General features: G+C 40.1%; 2 protein-coding genes across 2 annotated transcripts in view; one reads left to right on the forward strand and one right to left on the reverse strand.

Moving 5' to 3' along the window:
• The window catches only part of mettl4 (methyltransferase 4, N6-adenosine), a gene marked incomplete at its 3' end in the record, with an annotated part of 28,696 nt that extends 26,864 nt beyond the window's left edge, over positions 1-1,832 (reverse strand). Inside the window, exons 1-3 of the mRNA XM_083901522.1 lie at positions 1,622-1,832; positions 907-949; positions 112-177 (exon numbers count right to left, since the gene is read on the reverse strand). Coding sequence (XP_083757648.1) covers positions 112-177; positions 907-949; positions 1,622-1,701 — 189 coding nt within the window. The 5' untranslated portion in view covers positions 1,702-1,832. The remainder of the gene's footprint in view (positions 1-111; positions 178-906; positions 950-1,621) is intronic.
• A 911-nt stretch (positions 1,833-2,743) lies between these two features.
• Positions 2,744-22,723, forward strand: smchd1 (structural maintenance of chromosomes flexible hinge domain containing 1; the record flags this gene model as incomplete). Its single annotated transcript, XM_083901523.1, has 47 exons — positions 2,744-2,881; positions 3,418-3,493; positions 4,345-4,503; positions 4,593-4,675; positions 4,760-4,897; positions 5,005-5,115; positions 6,270-6,389; positions 6,487-6,653; positions 6,747-6,846; positions 6,929-7,142; positions 7,221-7,341; positions 7,463-7,643; positions 9,617-9,811; positions 9,912-10,025; positions 10,160-10,266; positions 10,369-10,451; positions 10,573-10,701; positions 10,887-10,964; positions 11,045-11,164; positions 11,258-11,402; positions 11,989-12,091; positions 12,162-12,234; positions 12,438-12,577; positions 12,782-12,901; positions 13,019-13,243; positions 13,332-13,477; positions 14,111-14,196; positions 14,278-14,396; positions 15,290-15,451; positions 15,551-15,679; positions 15,789-15,868; positions 16,191-16,348; positions 16,622-16,725; positions 16,842-16,903; positions 17,021-17,108; positions 17,210-17,341; positions 17,420-17,569; positions 17,643-17,766; positions 17,993-18,115; positions 18,254-18,339; positions 18,567-18,689; positions 19,161-19,342; positions 20,217-20,326; positions 21,926-21,996; positions 22,081-22,246; positions 22,348-22,506; positions 22,595-22,723. 47 exons carry the CDS (start codon positions 2,744-2,746, stop codon positions 22,666-22,668), a joined length of 5,874 nt encoding a protein of 1,957 aa, XP_083757649.1. The 3' UTR covers positions 22,669-22,723.
• Positions 22,724-22,796: the final 73 nt, after the last annotated feature.

Consider the following 22,796-nt stretch of genomic DNA (forward strand, 5'->3'; position numbering starts at 1 on the left):
CCTTGGCCTTTTTAAGTTGTTGGCTGCTATTTTTACCCAATTATTTTATTTCTTATATATATGTATTGTATTGCCTTGTGAGAGCGTATGTGTGTTTTCTTTTTGACCTACCTTCTCATGAAAGACTTGTGCATCAATTTCTCCCTGGTTGAGTTCACTGTGTTTCCGTTTCCGTCTCTGAAAGGCAAATTGATAATATGTGTTATCATCATAAATAATCACAGTCAAAAATAGGTTCTGTTAGTTTTTTTTTACTCGATAAAGCCATGACACTGACAGTAAAAGGAATATTATTGTTTTGTTCACAGTCATCTCAAAAACATTATGCAAAGGTAAATCAGAAAATACTTTCTGCAGCGTGAGTCACTGCACGACTTGCCAGAAAAAAACAAAAACAAATCAAATGCATTCAGCACATGGTGTACCTTAATTTCATTAGTGAGACATTTATCACACCCTGTTTTCATGATCTGTACTGGGTTATGAACCTGAATGGTGAGTCATCAAGCAACAACAACAAGGTGGCACACACACATGCAGAGTTTTCGGACTTTTGCATGTAGACAAATCTTTGTATAGTACACTTCAAAATCAAAGGTTAGGCTATTGCTGACGTTTGTAAAACATGCATAACTTAAAAAAAATCGATTACAAGTTTTGATTGAACACTTTTCTGGGGGGTGTAAATTATGGCCCAAGCAAGAAATTATGAGAATTTAGTGGTGATCAGGATTGAGTGTAGTGATGCTGGGAAGCAGCTTTGGTGGAACTTTCCACTCTCCAAGTACTTTCTCCAACTCCGTCGGTTGGGTCTGTCCTTAGGTTGTTTGGATTGTTCCAGTTTATGACACTTAAGACTAAAAAAAAGACTAGATTACTCTAATTCAAGTGTTTCCAAATCCTTACAGGCCAACATCCAGATTTGTACATTAGAAAAAATGCAGCAGACCTGCAAGTAAAGAAAAACAAAACAAAAAACATTGGTTGACTGATTCATTGAGCTCTTGAACGCTACTTGGTATGAATTTGAGTAACTCCAGTAATAGCAGGTGTATTTGAGCACAACAGGGCATAGTCTGGCTAAAATTTAAAATTGAGAACAATGACGAGGTAACGAATGAAAGCCATGAATCACTGATTATTCTGGAATCAAACTGGTTCACAAGAATCTAAATGACCCCCAGAGGTGATTCTAGAGTCTGGAGGGGCCCTAAACAAAAATTCCCAGGGCGCCATTCCAACCAGTGTTCATCACCATTATGTTATAAATAATCCTACAAAATATTACCATTTCAAAATATCGTTTTTTTTCTTCTAAATTAATTTAACAAAACTTGAAATTAAAATGTATGTGAGAAAATAAATGTAAAGAACAATAAAATACTGTAAATAGCTTTTTAAAAACTATATAAACAGTTTAAAAACACATTTATTTATTTACTTTATTTCATTTTTATTTCACATTCCTCTGGCACGCACTGCACGATATGATACCCATATCAAGTTATGTGACATTGTTTACAATCATAACATTTATTGTGACAAGTTATATTTGTGTTTTAAAGAAACAAGGTGGCCTTGCCTTGTTTATACATTGTGATCACATGACATGCGGATTTACCTTTGGTGGTTTGTTTGTTTTCTGCAACATTTCCGTGTTTCCTGCATCCACAGCTGCCGCTCGGGCATTAACACTGCCATGGCTTTTTAAAATCTGGAAACATTGTCGTTTAAAACGACACCTGACATGTGACTTCGCATCATTTGTCCGTCTGACGCAGCGCGAATATCCTCGATCAATGAGGGAGCATGCGTCTAAAACCCAGCCTCGGCTGCTCTGCGCCACTACAGCCATCAATGACGCAGTCGTTCTCGCCGTGAAGTGTCCCACAGTTACCTGACACAAACTGAAAGTAAATACGAACAACCTCGGTTCCCAGGAAACGATACCACAACAAACTCCACGGCAGCGTTTCAATTCCGAGTTCTCAAAAAATGAAACTTACGATAACATTCCCTAGCGAGCTTCCGTAGAAACCTTGATGCGTTCAAGTAATGTTGGCAAAACGGAAATGCTATCGCTAACCGGTCCCGTAATTTAAATGTTTCGCATATAAACAACGACATTCGTCGCCACGACTATTTCAAATTCGTGTTTACATGGTCGAAGATATATCTGCAACTGAATTATGATTGTTCGTAGTGCCAGTGTGAGGTAGCTAATGCTGACTCGTCGTGTAATTCCAGTCCAATACATCTAAAACGTCTCTCTTACAGATACACTGAAGTGTAAGCGTGGCTTTAAAACGGCGTAGATATCTTTGTACTCGAATTATGGACATTCCTGATTTAATTGCAGATGTTATCAAGTTATTAGCACCAAATAGTTACATTAAATGTGTCTTAAACGACAGACAGCGAACGTAGCACGGTCAGCCAGCTTCCTTGGGTAAAACGCACACACACACACGCGCGCGAACACCGCACATCAAAATAAAGTTCGCGGCAGTTACCCGGAAATGTAAATAACGAAAGTAAGTACGTACGTACATTTAATAATTTGAATTAACTCTTTGAGCCGGCGCGTATGTGTGTGCATGTGCGTGTGTCCTGACCACAAAAACAATAATTAATTGTCTCCTCCCACCATGTTCGACATGACGCACTCCTGTCGTCGATAGAGGAGGCAGAAGAGGAGGAAGAGAATTAACACCACAACAACAACACACGGGCTGAAAAGAAGATGTCCAAGGAGGGCACGCAGCGTCTCCTCTCCCGGAAGATGATTCATGTTCACGACTGTCGCTCAGACTCGGTTTCCAAAAAACTGTTGGATACCAGCCGCTTGGACTATAATGGCTTTCTCAGAAGTCTGCGAAAGGCAAGTTTTCCCACCTGACTTTCATTTATTATTTCATATTTTAAAGGAGAATAATGGGGGAAGAAAACAACTGTTCAAAATGCAGCCTCCGGGCCGCCAGTTTGAGACTCCTGATATAGTGGAAAAGCGCTATATGTGGCCCTTGAAAGTGTTCAATATTGATATTGTAGTAGTATTGGCTTTAAGATGTTCCATTGGAATTCGGCAAACGCGCCAAATCCGCCGACATGAAGCAAAGTGAGAACAAATCTTATGCAAAATTATGGAATGAACTCAATGATAAATTGAAATTGTGTAAAACTCTTGTGTAAATGTAAGTGTAGTACTATAGGTGTTCTGATTTGTTGGTTTTTCCTTAGGCAAAATAACATGTTTCAGCCTTTTCCTTTTTCAGTTATTGGTACATTTGTGTTCAATGGTTTCGCTTTATGCTTGCTTTTTATGCGAATGGTACGAGGACAGGGTATATTGCAACAGGGTGGACAGGGTTTAAGATCTCTAAATCTGCCACTCACTTTTTTGTCTTTTTTGCATAGACATTTTCAATCTGTTCACAAGAGATACCTGTGCTGGCCACAACAGACAGAACAGTTCTGGATTTTGACACGTTTGGTGAGTAAATCAGCTCTTGTTGTACAAAAATCTTTACAATTAAAGGTCCCATATTATACCCTATTAACCCAAGTTAAACTAGGTCCTGGTGCCCTAATGAACATGTCTGTGTCACGCTTTAGTCAAAATATCATAAGGATGAAGCACAATAGCAGTTCAATAACTCTGCCAAAACAGCCTTTTTCAAAACGCTCGGTTTTGTGCCTGGTCATTTACATGTGAATGAGACCCAGATCAATACACATCCACTGCTTCCGGGGGAGTGTTGATCTAACTTTTACTATCCACAGCCATACTGTCGCCACTTTTCATCTATTGTCATGCACCGTCGTCACAACCCCCGCTCCATATACCCCATAGTAATGTCCGTTTAAACGTTGTTACTGAGTTTCACCGTAATGCATAGAGTGACCACGATTTTGGCTTCTCGCGATCATAAAAACGTAACTGGTGCGTTCAAGGTATCCCTCCAGCATAGGAATTTACACACGGTCAACAACAAAGGGCTTGTGAAGCTTGTGAACATTTTTTTCATAAATAAGTCCTCTGAGGCTAGAAGTTTGTGTAAATCACTGTGCTCTTTAATTAAATGTATTTGTTTTTAACATTATTTTATTCGTACTAGAAGCTGTCCTTGTGTATTCTAAGTTGTGACATTGTACTGAATTTAATGTGACTATTAGTTCGTAGTTGACAGCACTCTTGCCTATGCAGCAAGAACACCCGGGTTCGTGCCCTGGTTGGAACGAGGGCCTTTCTTGAACCAACCAGGAACATGCAAACTCTGCAGAAAATGGATGGATGGATCGGTTAAACAGTGTTTGCTGGTTCTTTTTTTTTATAAATTGCAGCACAGCTTCAGGATGGTAATACTGTTTACTTGCTGCGCGATGAGAACCAACCTTTGCCGGCGGCAGTGGAGGAACACATCAACTTCACGCCACATTATGATACGTTGATCCAGAGTGGCATCCATGAGTACTACGCTAGCGAGGGCAAGAAACCTTTAGGTAAGTTATTGACGACTCATGTTCGATTGCTTGAGATGGATAGAGAGCATGTCTCATAACATAATCTGTCACTTTTGTTTTTGTCGTAGCCTATACACTTGCTGAGCTCATCGACAACGCTTTGTCAGCCACTGCTAAAAACACGGAAATAAGGAGCATCGAAATAAGAATGGTTTGTTATGGATTGTTGTCTTGACCTATGACCCTTCTTTTTACCATTGTCAATCCTTCACCTGTAAAACGTCTCTCTTTTCAGCTTTTTGATGAAAGTCTTGGGAAACCTGCCGTCGTCATCCTGGATAACGGATGTGGGATGACTTCTAAGCAGCTCACAAATTGGGCTGTGTTCAGACTCTCTAAATTTACCCGAGCAAACAGCACACTTGCAAAGTTGGTGTACTTGACTTCAAAAAAATCAGGTGACACATGACTGTCAAAGCTGTGCATGCGGTATGATGCATTAGCTTTTTGCTTTCTCTTGTTTTTCCTAACTACAGTCAGCAAGAGGAGTATCGCCCTCCTGATCCTGTCCCTCGAAGTCTCAACAGTGACATATCCTACTTTGGAGTTGGAGGAAAACAAGCTGTTTTCTACATTGGAGACTCAGTCAGGGTAAGTGTTGGAATAAATTATTTGCATCATCTTTGCTGATATTTCACTATGATAAAACTGGCGCATGATATAGGCACTAATTATTTTCCTCTTGCATAATCTGACCCACTCACAACCCACCCACTTTTAATCTGAAATATCCATTTGTGTGCTCTGCCTTACTTGCATTCCCGTGGTATATCTGTAACTTGTGCATCTGTAAGTCTTTCATTCATTCATTCATTTTCCTTTATTTAACCAGGTAAAAAACTCATTGAGATTTTAAACCTCTTTCACAAGAGTGACCCGGCCAAGACAGTTTTTTGCCCAGTTCAGTTTTGACTCTCAGGACCTGCATCTCTATGATGTCCTGAGAACACAGGCCACATAGGCTAAGATTTCTACACATATGTAAACACAAATATCTAGGCATAAATCCAAGAATGGATGAATGTATAGAGCTCTGGATGTCATGTGACTCAGTTTGCTCACTGAGTCTCATGATGCCATTTAACACCATGTTGGCAGGAAAAACTCCTGATTGTAGACCTGCAGCTGCAGCATTATGGCATCGTTCTGCTTATACATAGCAATTAACAATGACTGTGCCCCTACCTGTGTCTCAAAAGTAAGGCTTTACATTTTAATATGCTTTCTCATTAGTAAGACACAGTTGTTGTGGTTAGTTACATTTCTTGTAAGTTTCCACTGAACTGCCGACCAGGAAGCTTCAAATCTGAATGCCAACTTAAGCATTGTGATTAACTGCAGTACCTGATGTTAAGAGATCACGATACAAGCAGAATCCATCACTCCCATGGCTTTGTCTGCTAACACTCACCTTGAGTGTGTTTTATAGCCGTGATCCAACTCTGCCCCCTTCAGGATATTTGGTGTTCTGGTAAATCCTTCCATCCTTCCATCAGTAACCAATCAGATCAACTGTGGAAAGACATTTGTGTTATTCTTTGTTGTTACAGAGTTTTTTCTAAAATCAAAAGTGCTTGATTTACGTTATGTTCAGACTTCTGCCAGATTAAGACAACCCCCTGTTTTCTTGTTTTATTCTGAGGTTGATGTTAAATGAATAAAGTGGCTCACTGTGCTGTTTTCTGTTTCAGTTGTCCCTCAGCAGGAGATCATGACAAATGTTGCCATTTATTCTGTTCATTTAGATGATTAGTAAACCAGCCGGCTCCCCGGATGTTCACGAATTGGTTTTGTCAAAGGAAGAATTTGAGAGAAAAGCGAAGAACAAAGAGGACGTTTACATGGGGATCATCAAGAACAGGAAGGTAAATGCCTCTTTTCCCATGTATTTATTCTATTTCCAATTGTAACTTTTAAGTGATATAGTGATTTGTACTGTGGTATTTTGTCTTTCTCTTGCAGCCAGGGGACTCTTCACATGTGGTTAACAACCATGACGGCTCCATCCGCACAGTGATCGCTGAGGAATGTGGGAAGGAAAGCTTTACCGCCGTAGTAATCACGGGAATCCCACCTGAACATATGACCTATCTGAAAGAAAGTTTCCAGGAGTGGACCATAGCTCTAGCGTAAGTTAAGTCATCCACATTATTCCAAATATAATCCAAAGTCCCCAAATGGCTTAATTGTTATTTTTCTTCCTTTTTTTCATGTTTTTTCAGTCACACCTATCACTACTACATCCACGGAGTCAGTGGAAATGATATAAACGGCAGCGATACAATTAAAAACCAGGATAATCTTCCAAAAATTGATATTCTGGTAAGAACAGAACAGCTGATTGTGGTCTTCTCTGTATCCTGGTTAAGAAATTCTTTCTTAGTTTTTTCCCTTTTTATTACAGGTCAACATGCAGGAAAAGCCTCCCAAACTCCCTCGTGCTATAAATCTCAGGGAAATTGACAATGACATGCAGACCCTGTACATAAATACTGCTGCAGACACATTTGAGTTCAAAGCCACCACTTCAGATGGCGGCAGAGTGGAGGGACTTATTCGGTATCATCCCTTCCTTTACGACAGGGAGACTTACCCTAAAGACCCGTCCACTGTGCAAGGTAATTAACTTTTTTTAAAATACCAAACATACTTTGTGACTTGGTCAAAATTAATTTCATCATGATTATTTTTTTTAGCACATTCCAAAGAGGAAGATGATGAAAGTGAGGTCGGGGACCGATATCAGACGAGAGTGAAGAGGCAAATCTTTGAGTGTTTCTGGAATGGACGGCTCATACCTTACACCACAGTCTCTGAGTAAATGCAGTTGTTTTTTTCCCCCCATTTTAGTCGTAGAAGAATATCAGGTATCTTATTTCAGTTTTTGTGAAAGTTTATTAAAAGTAAGTGTACATGTTTTGCTGTCCATTTGTGACAGGTTTGACTGGTGTTCCTGGACTAAAGGGTCAAAGGTGCCCGAAGAGTGTTACGGTCGGTTTTCGGGAGCACTTTTTGCTAACGACAAATTCCTGGTCAGCACGAACAAGCTCACCTTCATTGACCTGGATCAGAAAGTGAAGAGCGGGGACACCATCCTCACACGTGTTTGCAATGGAAAGGTGAGCTTAAACCTACTTATATCTGTCTGTTATTGTTTTAAAGGGGACATATGCAAAATCAACTTTTTAATAATTTTAATACTTGGGACTATGGAGGCCCTATGAGTAGGCAAAGTGTGAAAAAAGATGACTCACTCATGTTCTTGTTGTCAAAATAATTTGGTAAAAGATGGATGTTGGAGCCATCTCAGGAATCAAACAAGAGTTTATTTCTGTACAGAAAGATCAATCAAAAAGCAACTTGCAGATTCAGTCACCCTGTGAAGCCAGCACAATGGAAAATCTCTCTAGTTAACCTGTCTGTGTGGGTGTGCCAACGACCCCCCCACACAGACAGAGTAGAACAAAAGGTTTCCTCCCTCCCACGGGAAGAGAGGGCATCAGGTAGTAACTTCTGTTGTAAAACAAAATAGCAAATGGTCCCTTGATCTTAGGTCACTGCAGGTCATACTTTTACAATTATTTAATACCAATCCAAAATTTCCGTAACACTTGTGTTCCGTAAACTTAAATCCGAAGTAAGTAGGTGGTTTATTACGCTTTTAAAGCCAAATTAGTTTATTCCACGATCATGTAAATCTTTATTCTTCTTAAAGTTTATTCCGGTTGTTCAGTGCATGCACGAAAGAAGAACAAGGAGCACCAAACGCATGCTTAGACGGATGGGTTCACAGACATACAGTAGGCCTCATCAGGGGACATGAAGTCCTGCACCAGGCCCCACAGCTTTACAAAAGATGCACGGGTCATCCTGAAATTCTTCCTCCATTCTACATCCGTATACAGAGTCAGGACGTCCCGGGTCCACCAGTGCTTGCGTCGGACTTCCATCCAATGCTCTCTCAATTTGCGAGTGGGAAACAGGAGTGGGATGAGGTAAAGTAGCTGTAGTAGCTGCGGTCGAAACGACGGTCTCTCGAACAGATGGTTCACAACCTTTATTTAACCTTGCATGTGAGCACACCGTAAGAGCTACAATGTAAACACAAAATACAAAACCATTAGCAACTCTTAACAGCATGTTTTTACCTTTAACCCTTTACCATATTTATTACCTTAAATGAATTGCCTTAAACTATTAACCTTTTACAATATCTACCTTGAGTGCTATAAATATGTATTTACAAACCCTTTCAACTTTGTCCCTTTTAACCATCTATCTAACTATCTGTACAATGAATACATTGTCTTTCACTTCACTAACAATTAACTTAAACCTTGAAATCAATGTGATAAACATGGCTTTACTGAAATGCAATAGCACCCTCTAGTGGGTGAAAAAGTTATCATTACACAACGCAGATAAAGTCTGTGAAAAGTACTTTGAACTATTCATTCGGAATTTTGATAAAAACATGTAAACGTGGCCAATGACACATTCCTGGAATTGTTGTCCCACGGAGCTCCGCTTTGTCCCTAAAAGACGCGAGAGTGCAGGCGAGGGCAAAAGTATCCAGAAGAGCAGAAGTCCGCAAAGTGTTCTATTGTTGGCTGCACAGTGCAGCACAGAGTTCTACACAAACGTCCAGCCTCAGAGGATTTACATTTTATATATCACAGCAATGTGCCGGCTAGAGTCGGCAAATGATGGCTTTTCCAAATGCTAACTGCTGTTAGCAGCCGGAGCCTCGGTGACGCTGACGTAGTTTCCTGTGTCACATTTGCATTTAAGGAGACAGCACTCAAAAGCGAGCGCTCTGAACAGGGCTGTTTTTGGCAGGGTGATTGAACTGCTATGTTGCTTCATCCGTAAAGTATTTTGTCACAGACATGTTCATTAGGACACCAGGGAACGAGGTTAACTTGTAGAAGTAGGGTATAATATGTCTCCTTTAAACATTTTTGTCTTTTTAGCCATGTTTATATCTTGGTACAGTTTGGTTTGGTACAGTACGGTACGGTTTTCGTGGTCAAACATCATTTAATGCTGCTTGAAGCCATTTGTTTGAATTAAAGAGGATCCATTTCCACAGGAACAAAGAAACGTCGACAAGCAGTTCCTGCAGTGGTTGCAGAACTGTCACGAGAAGTGGGACAAGCAAGTGAAGTTCCTGGGCTTCTCAGGAATCATAACACGACATGATGTGTCCACTAAAAAGATGCAGCATCCCTGGGCTAAGTTCACTGCCATTGAATTGGATGGAAAAACATACAAAAAAGGCCAACTTGTGAGCATCTTTTTGACTGTTTTTTTTTATGACTGTATATGCATATTTAATGAATGTGCATTGCCATTATTCTAATGTATATCAACGATTATTCGTACAGGTGAAGTCTCAGAAAACGCAGCCTATTGTTCATGGCACTATAATGCAGTTTTTGCTCTATGGAGAACATGACAAAGATGTCTTTGCCACGGGAGGACAGGTCGAGATTTCTTTGGTAAGGAATGAATGTGGAAATTAGTCTTCAAAAAAAGGGGTTCGGGTTAGTTTTCTTGTGAACATTCTGTTTTGTGTCAGAACAGCTGCTTTGTTTTGACTTCACTTAAAATTGAGTCCTCAACGACTCCCTAGGAACCCAAAGCGCTTTACAACAGGACCAAAGTCATACAAATCTCCAAGATTGACAGAACGGCTACGGACGAAAGCATCAATAAAACCATTGAAAATGATATGAACAGGTGAGTAATCAGCTTGGGGAAGTTCTGCACCCAAGAACACCATGTGAACCTTTACACAGCACCGTCGACTGATAATGAATTTTAATTGTGCTGCTCTTTCAGGCTACCAGACACGCTACAAGTGGACTGGCCGAATGGTAACCCTTGGCCACAGAATGGCGTTCGTCCTGCTGGCACTCCTTTAGGTAAGATGTTCTTTGAGTCATTGCTTTCCATCAGAATGTTGTAATACTATGTAATATAGTATACATATAATAGATTATATGTTATGCCATGTTTGATTCAGTTTTTACTTCGATATTGCAGGAGCACTCCAAGTCCAAATTCTAAACAAGAAAGGAGAGACCATGTCAAGGATGCCAGCAGTGGACCAGAGGACTGTGATCAAACTGAGCGTCAAGCAAACACTCATTCAGCATGGGCTAGAAAAAAAAGGTTTATTTATTTTACACTACCCGTAAGCTCTTAGAAATAACATTTGTGAAGGATTTTTCCTTGTACCATAAGTGAAAAAAGAGTTTATGCCAATATTATTTTATTTTGACTTTAGTTTTCTACTATTAATGACCTTCTATATTTTTGTTCCTCTTCTATTTGACTTTAACCTTAACATACATTAGGTCCTGGAAAGGATAAAGAGATTCTCAGTTGTGTTGCCCAGCATTCAGCCTCGTGGGGTTTCTGGTTCACAAAGATTGGTAAGTTTCTTGGTGCCAATGATGGTTACTTTTTGAATGTGCTCAGCTTGATCATAATATTGTATCCATTTTGCAAACAGAGAAACTGAGTGAACCAGGAAGGTATACCCTGCATCTGACCACCATTATAAATGAAACCAACGAGACAGTGTTTGGAGGCGGAAAACTTCCAAGCTTCAAACTCCAGTTTATTGTCACAGGTACAGAGCACTGCGTGTCTTGTTGTTGTTTTTTCCTCATCATTTCTGTATTTCCTAACCTGCCGTGTCCTCTGCTGCCTTCATCTTGCTTAGAGGGAAGTGCACAGGCTTTTGTTATGGACGAAGTGAGCTCCACTCTTCATGTCGGGGTGCCCTTCGACATTCCTCTGCAGCTAAAAGATGCATACGGAAACTTAGCAGCGCCTCCGTCCGATCTCACACCTGTACTTGAATGCAGGTGGGTCACTTCAGTTTGTGTTCATAAGCTGCATTGTGGTATTTTTTGACTGAATTTGTGAATTTTATGTGTTTTATATTTGGTACAACTGACATTTTTTGGTATCTGGGGGATGTTTTTTGGTCAGTGAATTCGTACAGCAAACCTCTGTGCTGCTGTGTGGCCCTGGTCTTGTTAATATTTTGATTAGGGCTGCAACTAACGGTTATTTTCATAATCGATGATTTTCTCGATTAATCGAGTAATAGCTTGCTCCATAAAATGTTGAAAAATGTTGATCGGTGTTTGTCAAACCTGGAAAAAAAGATGTTCTCAAATGTCTTGTTTTGTCCATAAACCAAAATGATTCAGTTTTAATGATTTCTTAGTTATATACGGAGCAAAGAAACCAGGAAATATTCACATTTAAGAAGCTGATAATAATAATAATACAAACCAATTCAAAACTGCTTTGCAATAATAAGGTTGTTTTTTTTCACAAACAACGTTTTCATGAATTGTTTGAGGGTATGTGTTCACAGGGTAACAGGTCACTGATTTGCTAGATTTTGCAGTTGATGGATCATTATCATTGTCATTTTTTCAGTGGCCTGGCTCTGAGTTATGAGACTGTGGACAGCTGCGGGAAAAAGTTGATCATCAAAGGTGTCAAAGCAAAAGGAAAAGTCCTGAATTACCAACAATCCAAGGTTAGACTTCAAAACACAAAAAGTAACTTGTTGACAAGAGATTTTCTTCATCCTGTGTTTTTTTTTGCAGACGTATGACCTAAAAGTGACCCTGCCTGGCCTGGAAAAAGACACACAGACAATCAAGATCAGCCTTCTGCCTGGTACGAAAAAAAAAAATCTTTCAAGATAATCTCAAGATCCTTGATGCCAAATATGTTCGTGTTGATTGTAGGGGTTTTTGTTTATTATACTTTGTCAAACTGAGAGATCGATCAGTATTGGAAACAAAAATGTTCCACGGGAAAAGCTTTGACCTCTGAGGAAACTTCAACATGACTTGCCAATCGATTGTCATGATTTCCAGGTAACCCACACACCCTCCACGTGAAGAGAGAAGGAAACCCCTTCATCGTAGAGAATGGAAACCCTGCCAGGTTTGATGTTGAAATTCACGATGAGGCTGGAAACGTCAGCGCTCACTCCAAGCAAGCAGTTCGGTGCAAGGTATGGATGTGTTTGTCTTTTAGTGGTTGAGAGGTTTAGGGATTGGACAGTGTATGATGTAATCGCTCATTTGCAAGAACTCATGATAAGTGGATCATGGTGATTTTCCATTATTGAGAAAAGTGTGACTGGTATAATTTAATGAAATAATTTAATCCCTGTTTCATTTGTTTTATCCTTATTCCTTTCTGTATGGATTTCTAGATTGATGGCGTTCCTCCTGTAGTAGTTGACTGCAGCCGCACAGGAGCAGGACAGCTTGTGACAAAACCCATAGACCTTAAATTTACCAAGGGAGAACCAAAAACGCTAAAAGTTCTGTTTCAGATACCTGTAAGTAAAAAATAAACTATACTTTAAATTTCTGTGTAATGGTAACGCTCTCTAATAAAAGTGAAGTATCTATATTTTACGTCACTTGTTTGTTTTCTACCTCACTAGAATCAAAGGACCATAGCGGCAATCTTGGAGGAGTTGAAGGTGATACCCAGTAAAAGAGTGGTCCTGATAAAGCTCTACAGTCAAGGGGTTGACAATCTCGAGGTGAAGAACAATGAAAAGATCGAGTGGCTGGCTGGAGGCTCGCTGAGGAACCTATTCTTTAAACTGTATGATGAGGCTGGCAGGCTGGTTCTTCTCACTGATGAAATAGCCTCTAAGATCAAGGTGTGTCTTGCTCATGCAATGCATTGCTGCACTCAGCAGGCAAACCACAAGAACCAAGTTATCAATGTTTTTTTTATTATTATTTTAGATCAACTGGCCAAGATCTCAAGTTAATCTGAAAGATATCGCACAGGGGAAGCTTCCTGTTGTACAAGTGTCCAAGCAGGTGCAAGATGAGCAGTTCTACCAGGTGTCCTATCAGGACGAGAGTGTGTCCGTCTCTTTTACGATTGTGTAAGTACACTAAGGTTTTGGGAAATACAACTGCCGTTGTGTTTTCCATTAAAAGTCACACTTTTATTCATCAAAAGAGTTGCAAAATGAATAGAAAATATAGTCAAGACTTTGACAAGATTAGAAAGAATAATTTTTATTCAAAATAATAGTTTTGCCCTTCAAACTGCTTTCGTCAAAGAACCAGCAAAAGGGTTTTCAAGGGTTTTCTCCTCATCCAATAGTCTTCTAACGCGATTAGCAAACACAATGTACCATTAGAACACTGGACAATGGGCCTCTATACACCTATGTACATATTCCATTATAAAAACCAGACGTTTGCAGCTAGAATAGTCGTTTACCACATTAACAAAGTATAGAGTGTATTTCTGATTAATTTAATGTTATATTCATTGGGGGAAAAAGTGCTTTTCCTTCAAAAATAAGGAACATTTCTAAGTAACCCCAAACTTTTTAACACAGTAGTTTATGTCAAAGTATTGGATAAGAAGGTCAATACAGAAACAGCTCACCTGGTTCTGTTCATTATATCTTCATACTGTCATCTCTGAAGCTCACAAAGAGCCAGACCACCAGTTTCCATCTATTTCCTGTGACAGTGTTTGCATCCTTGCTTGGTTTCATTCTCAGACCTCGTCCAGATGATCCAGCAAACCTCAAAGCAACGGAGCTAAAAAACCCAGTGAAGCTGGGTGAAACTGTATCTGAAAACCTCAGTGAGTATGATACTGACAACAAAAATATGTGTCGATTTCATAAAAGACGACACACATGCAGCATTTCTCCCCTTTTTTCAGACTTGGAACTTGTGGACCAGTATAATAATCCGACCAAGACATTGACATCCACATGTGTCAATCACATGAATGTGGAAGCTGAGGGACTGGACAAAGCTGCTGTTGCCTTCAAATGGCAGGTGAGAATGGAATTAATAGATGGAGAAAATGCTTTACTTGAGCACAAGGCAATGCTATTAAATGTCTAAATTTGGCTCGGCAACAGTCAACAAATATTCATTTAATTTATCATAATAAAATATAATTATTATTGTTATCCATGAATTTTCAAATTTAAAAAAAAATATTTATTACACTGTAAAAAAATTACTTTTAGTGGTTTATGCTTGATACATTTCTGACATCTCTGAGAAGAAGATCAGCTCAAATTCAGGTATAAAATGGTGAATTCATTTTTTTGCCATAGAAATAACTTTAACACTTTTACTTTTAACCTGTTTTTGAAAGCGTTCCTAATATATAATAAACTTGTTAAATTTGCACTGTATATTACAAGGACAAGTGAACATAGTGTGGGGGTGTCAAGCTAGAGGACTCTAGAGGATTAAAAACATGGGAGACCCCAAACTCAACGAACTTTAACTGAATTTCAATGTTTTATTCCCAGGAAAGCACAGAGTAGACGGTCCAGTCAAGACGCAGGACCACACACTTTGTTTATCGTTTATACAAAGGGAGGAGATTCACAGGAACTTGCGTGATTTAATGTGACATCAGAATACAAACAGACGTGGTCGAGCTGACTGTCGGCGTTGTCAGTTCATTCGCTGTTGTGTGTGCAATGTTTTCTGTTCAGTGGTAAACATCAAACATTTTTAGTACTTATTTGAAATCAGGAAGACTCTGATGCATCCGACACTCCAGGATAATGAAGGCACCCACGGTTGTCTGTTGCGCCAGATCGGGACCAAAATCTAGCCAATGATCATCTAGTGTGGGCCAGGTTCAAGACTGGAATCTGTAAAAGAACAGAAGATTCATGTGACACAATCATTCTCTCTGTTAAATTCAGGAGAGCAGTCGGTCCATCCAGGTGGCAGGAATATGTTTCCAGAGTGGGACACCTGGCATCCGAGAGATGCGCTTCAAATACTGGAACTACACGGCAAATGTCATAATTAAAGTAACTGCTGGAGATCCTTCAGCGCTTAAACTTGTCAGTGGGCCTAAGGAGGTAAGAAAGTGTTGTTTTTCGTAAGCTTTAAGTTCCATTATATAGCATGTTTTCCAGGCCGAACTAACCATTAATGTGCATCCCTTTTTTATGTACAAGCCTTTGCAGGTGGTGAATGACCACAGTATCCCCACACCGTTTGTTGTCCAACTCTTTGACAAGTGGGGGAACAGCTCTTCAGACAAGAGGGTTGTGGTGAAATTGAAGTCTTCACCGCCAGCACTGAAGGTTCGCTTGACAATGATTACAAACACTTACAAGTCATGTTAATTTACTCTGGATTAACGACTGACTTTTACATTCTAATGAAACTAAACTATCTTACTGTTGTTTTTAGGTGACGACACCTGTTATCTCAAAACCAGTGAATTCAGAAGGGAAAGTCTCTTTCACTATAGATAGTGTGAGCGGACCAAAGTGAGTCAGCATTATTATGTTTATGCATATTAAAAAAAATATACACATTTTTTATTATAAAAAACACTTTATAAATAAGTACACGCTATTAGCATTAGTTATTCTTTAATACATATTGAATTCATCATTTAAACATGTATAACTGTGTTTATAAACTATGTTATAAATGATGAATTCAATATTTATTAATGCTTAACTAATGCTAATAGTGTGTACTTACTATAAAGCGTTACCACTATTTCTACCTTGACATCTCTGAAGTCAAACGCAGCTGATCCATTCATCATCAGTTACCAGTGTTGTTACCCTGTTTGTCCACTAGGGGGTACTATCAGCTGGACTTTCAGGGTTCCTTCAACAACAAACCCATTCCTGGTCCATCAGTGAATCTCACAGTTCTCCCGGATCCCACCAAACCCGTGAAGCTGTTAGTGGAGTACGACACCGCGGCCAAGATTTGCGCTGGAGACGTCTTCCCAGGTCACAAACCGCTTTGTTTCACTGTGACTGGTTTATACTCTGTCGTTACATCACGCTTCAAACAGAATCTCCCTGTTGCTCTCTTGATCGTTACAAATGATGCTCAAATGGCACAGATATGGATGCAAATAAACGAGTTGACAGAGGGATATAACAATTAGGACGACCTAATAGGTGATACGTGAAAGAGCTTGAGAAAGCAACAGAGGATAGACATGGGTTCATCCTGTTTTTCAGTGAACTAAGGGCAGCTGTGTGTGTGTGTGTTTGCAGTGTTCTTAGTGACTGTGATGTCGGATGAAGGAATCCCAATGACGACCTTTAAACCAGCTGCTGTGTCCATGTTGCTGTGGGAGGGAGAGCCATCAGAGCAAGATGTGAGTGGGATTTATTATCACACATATTTTGTCAATTATGTTTTGTTTTTTGTTTTTTTTTATGTTTGTGGTACTATAAACCTGCTGAGTAATTTCCTCGTACCTCTTTTCTCCAGGCCACTGAGCTCAAGTGTAGTGTGCCCATGGAAAATGACAGGAGAAACTGTTTTCACTTTAGGTAAGATCCTTTCTGTTTGCTGTGAGTTCGCACCAGTGCAGCAGTGATGAAACCCGACACTACCGATAAACCCGATAATAAATTTTTTTTTTAATGTTTTTGCACGTTTTATTGCAGAAATAAAGTAATCCCTGAACGTGCCGGAAAGTGCACCATCCAGTTCTCTCTGCGCGTCAGCCAGACAGAAGTCCTGCGCACTGATCAGGTTGGAACTTAACTCTGTAAAGCGCTGGACTTCTCGACACTTCTTCAAACACTTTAATGATAACGTTATAAGCTATGAAGGTAATGATGCTGTTATTGCAGATATCTATTAATGTGGTGGCCAACCAGCCTGTCAGACTGGGACCCACCGTCCAGCCACCGGCCCCCGTTGTCTCCTGCAGCACAGACATCGCCAATCGCACACTGGTGAACAATTTGACTCTGAGGATCATGGTGAGTCTGTCAGCTTTTTCACTTTCACATATATGGATTTTAAATCTGGGCTTGGTTCAACTGAGTTGTCGTTTTCAGGACTCCTATGAAAATCCAGCTGGGCAGGACCTGGAGGGGAGGATCGTCGTCTCTATAGCAAGTGATGATAACAACAAAAGTATCCCTCTGTTCGATGGAAAACTTAGCAGATATCACATGAATATGGTGAAAGGAGAGGTCCACATCAGAGTGAGTATCTCAGGATTCATGTTTGCACTGAAAGGCACTTACTTATGATAACTGTACTTTTACTGTTTCACAGAGGTTGTCCATCATGGAGAACAGCCCTGGTGAGAATGGCAGTCAGTACACGCTCCTCTTCACCCCGGAAGTGCCTGCGATCCCCACACAATTGGATCCTTTCAAACTCACCTTTCTTTTTTATGGTATGAAAAAACATCTTTCCATATTCAACGGAGAATCTAAAATTGAAAAACACTTTTTTATACTATGCCTAAAAAATGGGTTTGACTGAACCTGATCAATATATAATTCATCCCACTTGTGTGTGACCCGGAAGTTGGTTATCGACGTCTTCTTCATGCACTTGTTCTCTGCTTACTAACCTTCTTAATATTTGTGGGTTTTTTTGGTTTTTTTTCTCTTTTACAGTCGATGCAATGAACCAAGAGAAAATATCTGGGCTGCTAAAGAAGAAAAAAGATCTCCATCAATCTGTCGTCCTGCTGAGAAAAGTCTTCGATGATCATGAGGAACTCCTCAAAATGCTGACAAGTAGGATTTCAAAGACTTGGCATCAAATTGGAGAGAAACTCCTATGACGTATTTGCATGACGTCTGCCTGTGTGGCATGTTTCCGTGTCCCTGTGTCTTCTTTTGTATCTAATAGATCAATTATTTCCCTCATTCCAGCCAAGTACCTCACTGCGGTTGAAAAAGCGGTTGTCATCAGACATCAGCTGATCCAAAAAAATGTGAACATGCCGGACTCTCCGTCTGTGAGTGTCGAGTTCCATACTTCATGTTTGTTCTTGTGTTTAGTATTCTGTATGTATATGTATATGTATTTACTGTGCCATCAAAGAATTTGCTATGATAAGTCGCATCTTAAATGCTTAATACATACACGTTCTCAACCTTTGAATCTCTTGGCAAAAGTTCTGCTTTCTTATGTTTTTACTTTTACCACGTTCATGGTTCTTTTGTTTATTTTGGTCTTTTGCAGATTGCTGCTATTGACACACTCTTGACAGAGAAGACCAATGAAAGTAAAGCGGTTCTGGGTGGACGGAAGAGAGTCTGCTCCATCCGAGACGACTTCAGCGGGCAGCAGGATGTTTTGGGAAAGGTAAGGTCATAGGAAAGAATTACTTTTTATATTAGATTATTTTATTTTTAGCTGTCAGTCAAGGAAACCGTGACCAGGAAAAAACAACAACAAAGACGTGAAAGGGGTGAACCAGTGCTTTCCCCTTAGATTATCTTAAAAAGGATGTGTGTATCTAATTGCCAATCTCAGCTTACATACACTGGTTTTCAAAAGTTTGGGGTCACCTATTAAAAAAATGTTTGTGTTTTCCCATTAAAAGTCACACTTTTATTCATCAAAAGAGTTACAAAATGAATAGAAAATATAGTCAAGACATTGACAAAACTGTTTTCCGCTGTGCTAACAGAATTGCACAAGGGATTTCAAGGGTTTTCTAATCATCCAATAGCCTTCTAACGCAATTAGCAAACACAATGTACACTGTACAATGTATTAGAACACTGGAGAGATGATTGCTGGAAATGTTAATCCCTTACACTGTGACTGCAGGTCGCTCACTTGGCCTGTGTGGAAGACGATGCCGCCGCAAGAGTCATCTCCTGGCACATTCGGGGCGACATGGATTGCGTCGTCACCAGAACAGTGGAGGCAGCTCAACGGATCTACAAGAACACTGGAGGCGGGCAGCAGGTCATGGCCCTCGACACCATGTTTAAGTCACAAGTGAACAGGTAAATGTTTGGGGCTTATTTTATTTTTTGCAGCTCCCTTCACCATCCGTGTTTGAGTTTTTGATTGTGTGTGAGGGATTATAGTTTACAATAGGGCTGAACGATTTTTAATAAATATCCAACTGTGATTATTTTTGACTCGAATTGCAATTGCAGTATGATTCGATATTGGTCATTTTAACACAAAGATGATTTCAGTCTGTATTTATCTGTCTCTCTATTTCCACACACATTTTGCTTTTCTTTAACATCTCTTGGGATTGAAAAAAATGTTCAGCCCTCATATACAACGAGCCTTTCAGCCGTAATTTAAAAGACATCATTGCACCTTTTTTTGCGAGACAGTGAAAAACTGGACACCATGGACACCCACTTCCCTAAGTGTGTCAGGGAACTACGGCAGCCTTCACATACCGGAAAGGATTATAACATGTTCCTATTACATATTCTGGCATGTTTGTTCATTTGGACTGCTCTACATCGCAATGCAAGATGGCGGCCTTCGTAAATCGCCTCACCTTACCGAAAATTCATATCAAAGGCTTATTGTAAGGCTGCAAAAACAAAATAATTTGATTTTAAAGCTTTTCAACGCTCATACAAACATGAATAGTATATTAATTTTCTGCCACTGAACCCTCCTTTAAGTCAGTTTAAGGAAAGTAATCCATATTCCCCTCATATCTAAGTAAGTAAGAAGTTATCAGTAATTCAAAGCAGCTGCTGCTCCCTGGTCAAGGAATAAGCTTCAGAAAACTCAAATTAAAAGTTGCACTGTCAGCCTTTTTAAATCTCGTTTCATTTTGCTTCTGTGGGAAAACAAAATATCATCTCAATGCTGGGTCATTTTCGCTAAAACTTGGATTGCTTGCAGAACATTGCCACACATAAGAAATGGCCGGCCGCTCTTTAATCCCATTGGAGACCCGGTCTACGCAAGAGAATACCTGATTTTCCTTCAGCACAACGAGAGCTGTGACACTGGTGAGCTGTCTAAATGGATTCCCTCCTGCTCCTGCTCAGATTTACACGACAGTACAGGATTTCTATGGTTTATGTCAGGCTTTCCACTTCTTCTTCTTCTTGTGTGTTGTATCCAATTATAGTTTTATTTTTTTTCTGTCCCACTGAAGCACTGGTGCTTCTTTAACTGCATTTTATTTATTTATTTATTTCATGTGGTGGTCTTTTTTCCTTGTTTCAAAGCATGATTTGTTCATGTATTCATATATAGTATTTAATGGTTAATGGAACAGAACTGGTAGAATAACGTAAAGCAGGGGTCTCAAACTCAAATGACCTGGGGGCCAATGCGCATCTATTGTGGTCAAGAAGGGGGGCGGCCTAGTGAACAAAAAGTGGGTAAAAAAAACTGTTCACAATATTGCATCATAATATCAAAAACAGACATTTATTTTAAATTACATAAATAATAGTGTGGACAACTGTAATTAAATTTGTGCCAGGAGCCGTTTTGGCCACTGCCATTCGTGGCTCGGGCCCTAACAAGCGTATTTATATATGCAATTGAACGTTGTATATGACACATTTAATAATGCGATAATTATAACCGAATGTCTTATGATTACTGTTATAATGAACCATGTTTTCATTGATATTAAGTGGGGGGCCGCATGTAACCGATTGGGGGACACATGCCAGTTTGAGACCCCTGACTTAAAGTCTACTATTAACAATGTTTGCTACACTTCTCTCTTCTGTTAGACAGCCTTTTGTGGCTGGAAAGTTAAGTTTGTAAAACCACTCGTTCTCCTTTAGAAAATCTGGATTTCATTCACCTAAGTCACTAAATGATACTTTCTAATTCAGGACAGTGGTTTAACAATCTGTGTTCTGTGATTTAAAAAAAAATCAAATTTTCTCAATAAACTTGTTGTCGGTGTTGGTGCAGCAAGTGAAGAGATGATAAAGTGACTGAAAAATAGGTTCTGAATCATCCCTTTAATCTTTACTTACTACTAATTTATGCAACTATTTGCATAAAGAGGGAACACATTACATATAAGTACCTTTGTGCATGGAGTTTGCATGTTCTCCCCGTGTGTGTGTGTGTGTGTGTGTGTGTGTGTGTGTGTGTGTGTGTGTGTGTGTGTGTGTGTGTGTGTGTGTGTGTGTGTGTGTGTGTGTGTGTGTGTGTGTGTGTGTGTGTGTGTGTGTGTGTGTGTGTGTGTGTGTGTGTGTGTGTGTGTGTGTGTGTGTGTGTGTGTGTGTGTGTGTGTGTGTGTGTGTGTGTGTGTGTGTGTGTGTGTGTGTGTGTGTGTGTGTGTGTGTGTGTGTGTGTGTGTGTGTGTGTGTGTGTGTGTGTGTGTGTGTGTTTTCTCCGGGTTCTCCAGTTTCCTCTCACTGTCCAAAATCATGCCGATTTAAAGATTAGGCAAATTGGTCACTCACAATTGACTGTAGGTGTGAATGCTGTGAGAGCGTGTGCTTGTTTGTCTCTATGTGGCGACCTGTCCTATGTCAGATGGGATTGGCACCAGCGACCCTCGTGGAGTATAAAGCGATAGAAGATCAGTGAGTGGGAACACATTCAAAAGGTAGCTCTTGTGCTTATTTTTGCAGTATTTAAGAACCTCCTCAGAGACACTATTCTGATCGATGACCTGCACTCTGGAAACCAGTACAGGCGCTCAGTGAGTGACGCATGCCGTGAAAAGAGTAATGCCAGACATAATCGTATTATTACTACTGTTCCTCTAAATGCAATGTGCTCACAGGTGGTGCAGAGTCGGGTTCCTTGTCCCACCATACTGACCAGGCAGGGGGACAGGATCAATTCCATGGGCAAGTTTGGAGGTTTGCAGAACAAAGCCCCAATGACCGCGTTCCCAATGTTTGGAGCCCCGCTCCCCCAACAGCACCACATTCTTCAGGCACAAATAGGTGATGTCTCTCATAATCAAATCTTTTTGTTGGATTCATTTTGTGACTGTGCGTTGTCTTCTTGTGCTACACTGTCTCTCTGTTATTGCTTTCATTGACAGAACTGCTCAGGCATTACCGGGCAGCTGTGGAAAAGAGTGAGGCGGCAGAAAAGGAACAGGATGCCCACTTAAAATCAATGCAGTCCACAGACTCAAAGAAAAAGAAGGAAAATATGACGGCGATGACGAAGCAGCTGGCGGAAGTTGAAAGGCAAATTGGTGCGTTTGTTGAGAATCAATAACAAGGTTGTTGCTTTGTAATGTTTTGTGATTTTTAATCGTCGTTTGTTTCCTCCCTTCTCTGCAGAGTCGACACCTGTGCGACCGGGGAAACGCGGAGCTGCTGAGCCTCAAGGCGTTGATAGAAAAAGAGTGAAATAAAGAGGCGCGTCAGGATTGGTGAACCCAACGTGGATTGGCCCAATCGGAGCCGAAACCAATTTCATTTTATTTTTACATTCTTTTTTTTATTTTATTTATGGGTTGTTGAACTTGTTTTTTATTTGTGT

Source organism: Microchirus variegatus (genome assembly GCF_963457635.1).
Source record: "Microchirus variegatus genome assembly, chromosome: 15".
NCBI lineage: Eukaryota > Metazoa > Chordata > Actinopteri > Pleuronectiformes > Soleidae > Microchirus > Microchirus variegatus.